The sequence below is a fragment of the Mesitornis unicolor genome, unplaced genomic scaffold (assembly GCF_000695765.1).
Source record: "Mesitornis unicolor isolate BGI_N332 unplaced genomic scaffold, ASM69576v1 scaffold31443, whole genome shotgun sequence".
Lineage (NCBI taxonomy): Eukaryota > Metazoa > Chordata > Aves > Mesitornithiformes > Mesitornithidae > Mesitornis > Mesitornis unicolor.
In genome coordinates this window covers 1-5,618 of record NW_010177199.1, presented here as the reverse complement: position 1 = coordinate 5,618, position 5,618 = coordinate 1, and the positions used below count along the sequence as shown (strand labels likewise).

At 37.2% G+C, this 5,618-nt stretch overlaps 1 protein-coding gene across 1 annotated transcript; it reads left to right on the top strand.

Moving 5' to 3' along the window:
- Positions 1-65: 65 nt before the first annotated feature.
- Positions 66-4,280, top strand: LOC104538710 (5'-AMP-activated protein kinase catalytic subunit alpha-1; the record flags this gene model as incomplete). Its single annotated transcript, XM_010182002.1, has 4 exons — positions 66-159; positions 1,124-1,268; positions 3,103-3,190; positions 4,056-4,280. Coding segments are annotated over 4 exons (552 nt in total), but the record flags the coding sequence as incomplete, so codon positions are not given.
- Positions 4,281-5,618: the final 1,338 nt, after the last annotated feature.

The following is a 5,618-nucleotide window of genomic DNA, read 5'->3' as shown; positions in this document are numbered from 1 at the left end:
GTAGCCATTTTGGTGCGATTCCATGACACCTTCCAATCCCTAATGTTCTGTGATTCTCTTGTCAGGTACCAGGTCATCAGTACACCAACTGACATTTTCATGGTGATGGAATATGTTTCTGGAGGAGAACTGTTTGATTATATCTGCAAAAATGGAAGGGTAAGAAGTAGTCCAATTCTACAAATCAGTGACTTGCATTCTGTTATTGCTTTTGCAACATTCCTGTTAAATGAAGATTTGGGTTTTTTATGTATTCAGCATTAATTTTGCAGTTGGCAATTAAAATATACTTTTATGACTACATCTTGTTTTGAAACTAAAAATGGTTATATGTTAACATGTTTCAGATCTTTATGCATGACTTTGTAGCATTTTTCCACTCTACTGAAAAATAAAGGATAGCAATATATTAATTTGCAATTACTGTGTACAAACTAGATGGATATGTATCCACTTGGAGTAGCTGAAAACTATTTCTTCAGTATAACCTATTATTGGAAAGCCACTGTTGTGCTCTTATTACCCTCTTCTACTAATAGAATGGTTTCTGTGAAAGTTTTAAAGTAACTTGACAAACCATCTAGATAGCCTGGATACTTTTAGTTGTTGGACTGAGCAAGCTTTAACATGGATTAGGGTGTGTTTATAGAAAATGCCCAGCTAAATCTGCTGTTTGGAGCTAGCTGCTAATAGGAGCATAATTAGCATCTAAAATTTATCACTTCTGTACTGAGTGTCAGCAGCTTTTGTCAACTTAAATCCTACATTGTGTTTAAATATCAAAGTTCATTGATACTCTAATTAGACAAAGTTACTGTTTGGGTGCTAATATTTCTAATTACTGAGTATATAATATCTGCCTAACCGATTTCAAAAATGTGATTGAGAAATTTCAGTGACTCTTGAGTTGGATATTGTCTTGGTTCAGTCATTTTAAAGCTGTGGTACAAACAAAATTATGTAAGCTATGAAGCTCTCTGCTACAAGTTCTAATCATCTGCTGTATAAAGTATCAAAGCTATGAATGATAACTTGGTTTTCCTCTATATGAATTAAAGGAAATTTTCCCATGACCTAAAGTTATCTTCCACTGTCTCAAAATTGTTTAAAACTTCTGTTTTAGCTTGATGATAAGGAAAGTAGACGTCTGTTCCAGCAAATCCTTTCTGGTGTGGATTACTGCCATAGGCATATGGTAGTACATAGAGATCTGAAGCCTGAAAATGTGCTACTTGATGCACGCATGAATGCTAAGATAGCTGACTTTGGTAAGCATTGCTATTTTATGTCTGATCACATTTCTGGTGTTATTTAGATCCTGATAATAACTATGGGAGATATTAAATAAAATGTGTATACTTGAATATCCTGGTGGTGGGACATAATTAAAGTAAATCTGAGAAGTACGAATGTAAACCAAAATGGTGGTGGTGTGCATGTGAAGAGAAAGCTTAAGAGGAAAACAAATTCTACAAGTCAGGTATTTTCTGTGACTGGGTGAAATTGTGAACTGCCTTGTTTGGTCTTGCTTAATATTTTATCTGAAATGCTAAATAGACTTAGTTCCCCACCTTGCCACTTCAGAATTGACTCTTATTGCCTGTTTTTCCATCTGTAAAATGCAGATGCTTAGCTCTCTTGGAAGTACAGTGCAAGGACAGTTCATAATGTTTAAGAACCACATTGCTCTAGTAAAATACACATACTACTCCTATGAAACTACTCTAAATTCACTTTAAAAATTCTAAAGATGTAATTGAAAAAATGTAATTAAAGCGCAAAAGGTAAAATAAGAACAGTTAATTTTGCAAACTCCTGTGCTTTTTGCTACATAGCTGCCTAACTAATCGGAAAGCTGAATTGTTTATACTAGCTGTTTAACACAGCTGCTGAGGAGACTGGTAGCTAGTTCTCAGAACTATCTGAATCAGGAAACCTGACCATATAAGCATAGTAAGGTATCCATACTGCTACATCATCATGATATCTCTCTTGTAGGCGTAGTAGATAATACCTGCCCTTGTAATGCTCTTGGATGTCTCTGAAAGATGTTAGGTAATGCTGAGTATTCTAAGTATATCTTAAAAGTATGGTGTTCAAGTATGTGGGTGCTGGGATTCATAGTGATTTCTCAAGTGTAGAAATAGAAAATGCTTTGGGTGAAATGGCTTACCTGGTGAAGAAATGAAGTACAGTAACTTATAAAATATCTTCCTGTAACTCAAGTATCAGAAAAGCTGTAGCATTCAGTTAATCATGACAAGCTTATTGAACAAGAACTTAATAAAAGCTTTTGTTTATTAGAGTATGAAAGCTATCCAAGCTGTGTTCTTTCATATTCTTCCTCCCCTGTAAAACAGCATAATTCCTTCTCTGAGACTGAATTCTCTGGCTTGTAGTAATCTTGATTATACAGCCTCCACTGAGGAAACTAGAAGATATTTTCCACAGCTATTCTAGAAGTGATAATTCTTTACTGATTGTATGGTATGCTGAGGGCTGGTAAAACTAAAGTTCTAAAGTGCACTTTAATCACTAACAGCATCTAAAAATAAAACTATGCTAAACTGCAGTGGTTCAGGAACCAGTTGAAGCAGTGTAGGTGTCTAAATTGAGGCAAAGCTGTGTGCACGCTGTTTATATATAACCTTTTACAGAATTTTAGTCAATTCTGCAGTAGCATTTTCTACTTTGGCGTTTAGAAGCAAATGTGATTTTTAAGACACTTTCTTGTTAATGACCAAATGCTTATCTTGCTATGCTGCTCTTTCTTTTTTTCCCTTAGAGCAACTTTGGTCTCTATCATGCCTGTGTAATCCAAATTGGACTGTTTTTTTGTCTTGGAATGAATATGCTTTCAAAGATTCCTAGATTGTGAGCAATAATGGATTGATGTTACTCAAATTTCTGGTAAACTAAATGCAGAATTAGGTTGCATTCTCATATAAAAAATTCAATAATTCTAAACAATGTTGCTTTCTTACTGAGATAAATTAATTCAGTTTCTAATTTGAATTGCTAGTGATTTGTTCTAGGTGATATATGCAGTGTGAAATAATTCTGCTCTCTGAATCTTTAGTAGTTACTCTTATATACTTTCAGGTCTATCAAATATGATGTCAGATGGAGAATTTTTAAGAACAAGCTGTGGTTCCCCTAACTATGCTGCACCAGAAGTAATTTCAGGAAGGTAGTTTCTTTTCTGTTGGATGCATGTCTACTTCAGTCATTTTGCTGTTTAATTCTAAAGGCTACAAAACTAGTGCAATTTGACAAGCTTGATGCTGAGAAACTGGGCTGAGCTCTTAATTGTCTTGATAATTTTTCGTAAGTATTTAAGCTTTGATGAACTAGCTTTGAATAGTTCCTAGGTGATGTCTAATGTCCCAAATCCAGTGTGTACAGTGTGCCTGAATTGGTTTAAAAGTCTCACTCATAGGTCCTCTTGGAAGTAGAGGTACAGATAGAAATACAGGCGAAGTGGAGTAGCAGTGAAATATCTGCTGCAGAATAGATATTCAGTCTGAAGGTATTTTTTTTTAATTGGTGATTGTCAAATCTGCTGCTTTCAGCTATTCACCCTAATATCACTTGGTGATTGGAGGCCAAATGTATGTTTTATTCAGCTAGTAGCATAGAAGATGTGACAAGTTCTGCTATATGGACTTGTCCTAAACTTCTCGGCCTCCAAGATTCGGAGGCTAGATAACTGCATAGATTCCACTCACATGGTGATAAAAGCGTATAACATGGGCTTTCTTGGTAGTAGGTGCAAGTTTCTTTCAGTTTACCATTGTCTTAAATTGTATCCGTGGATTATTTTTATAGAATAGAAAGAAAAACTAAGTACTTGAACTCTAGTGTCCTTCCTCTTCAAATATGTAACAAAATGTAGGGCACAGGGGAAGACATAGCACTGAAATGGTATAGGAATTGCAGATTAGTTGTCCCAAGTTCACACCCTCTAATTAATGTGATACAAAGTAAGAAAGTAGGAAAAAAAACCCTATTTAAATGTATTAAGCACAAATCACTAATAGTAAACTTTTTCCCAGATTATATGCAGGTCCAGAAGTAGATATTTGGAGCAGTGGGGTTATTCTCTATGCTTTGTTATGTGGAACGCTTCCATTTGATGATGATCATGTGCCAACCCTTTTTAAGAAGATATGTGATGGTATCTTTTACACCCCTCAGTACCTGAATCCATCTGTAATTAGTCTTCTGAAACACATGCTGCAAGTAGATCCAATGAAGAGAGCAACAATCAAAAACATTAGGTAAACACTAACTGATATCTGATCACAGGATGTTGGAATGGTAATCTGAAAATATGCAGAAGAAAAAAATCATTCATACAGCTTGTCCCTCTTTTATAGTCTGAGATGAAAAAATCAACTTCTGGTTGTTTGGCTTTAGCTCTGGCTCTAATCTCTAGTGGCCAATGAAGTATCTATTGGAGGTCAGAGTAAAACAAATATATGTATGTTGCATATAAAATTCTGAGAAACTCTAAGTTTAAGACTGCTAAAGAAAACCTGTTTACCTGCAAAATGGTTTGCAAAAACTGTACTGTATTGATTTCTCAGGGCAAGAAATTGTTTTGCTGTTAAGAACCGCTATTCTGTATTGTAAATTTCTGAGGGGAAGTTATGATTCTTTAACCTTATAACTACTGCTTTTATTCATATTTCTGCAGACTCTGAAAAATAATTTGTTAAGGCTGAATATTCCATGTGTAAGATGGCACTTTCTATTCTAGCTTCAAAACCCTGGCAAGAAACTGTATGAGTGACAATTACTATACAGAATACTGATAAGCTAACGCTTGAAGCTGCAGATTCTGGAGATGGTGACTGCTTTCACAAGTGTGCAGAATAAATAAAAAATGGTAGCTGATAAAGCTGTCCTTCATAGAATCACAGAATGGTTTGGGTTTGGAGGGACCTTAAAGATCATCTAGTTACAACCCCTGTGCCATGGGCAGGGACACCTCCCACTAGACCAGGTTGCTCAAAGCCCTGTCCAACCTGGCCTTGAACACTTCCAGGGAGGGTGCATCCACAACTTCCCTGGGCAACCTGTGCCAGTGTCTCACCACCCTCACAGTGAAGAATTGCTTCCTAATATCTATTCTAAATCTACCCTCTTCCAGTCTGAGATCATTACCCCTCATTCTATTGCTACCTGCCCTTGTAAAAAGTCCCTCTCCATCTTTCCTGTAGTCTCCCTTCAGGAACTGGAAGGATGCAATAAGGTCCCCCGGGAGCTGCCTTCTCCAGGCTGAAGATCCCCAACTCTCTCAGCTGGTTATCATAGAGGAGTTGCTCCAGCCCTCTGATCATCTTTGTGGCCCTCCTCTGGACCCACTCTAACAACTCGATGTCCTTCTTATGTTGGGGGCCCCAGAACTGGATGCAGTTCTCCAGGTGGAGTCTCACAAGAGCAGAGTAGAGGGGCAGAATCACCTCCCTCGACCTGCTGGCCACCCTTCTTTTGATGCAGCCCAGGATGCAGTTGCTCTTCTGGGCTGCAAGCACACATTGCTGGCTCATGTTGAGTTTTTCATTGACCGACACCCCCAAGTCCTTCTCCTCGGGACTGCTCTCGAGCCATTC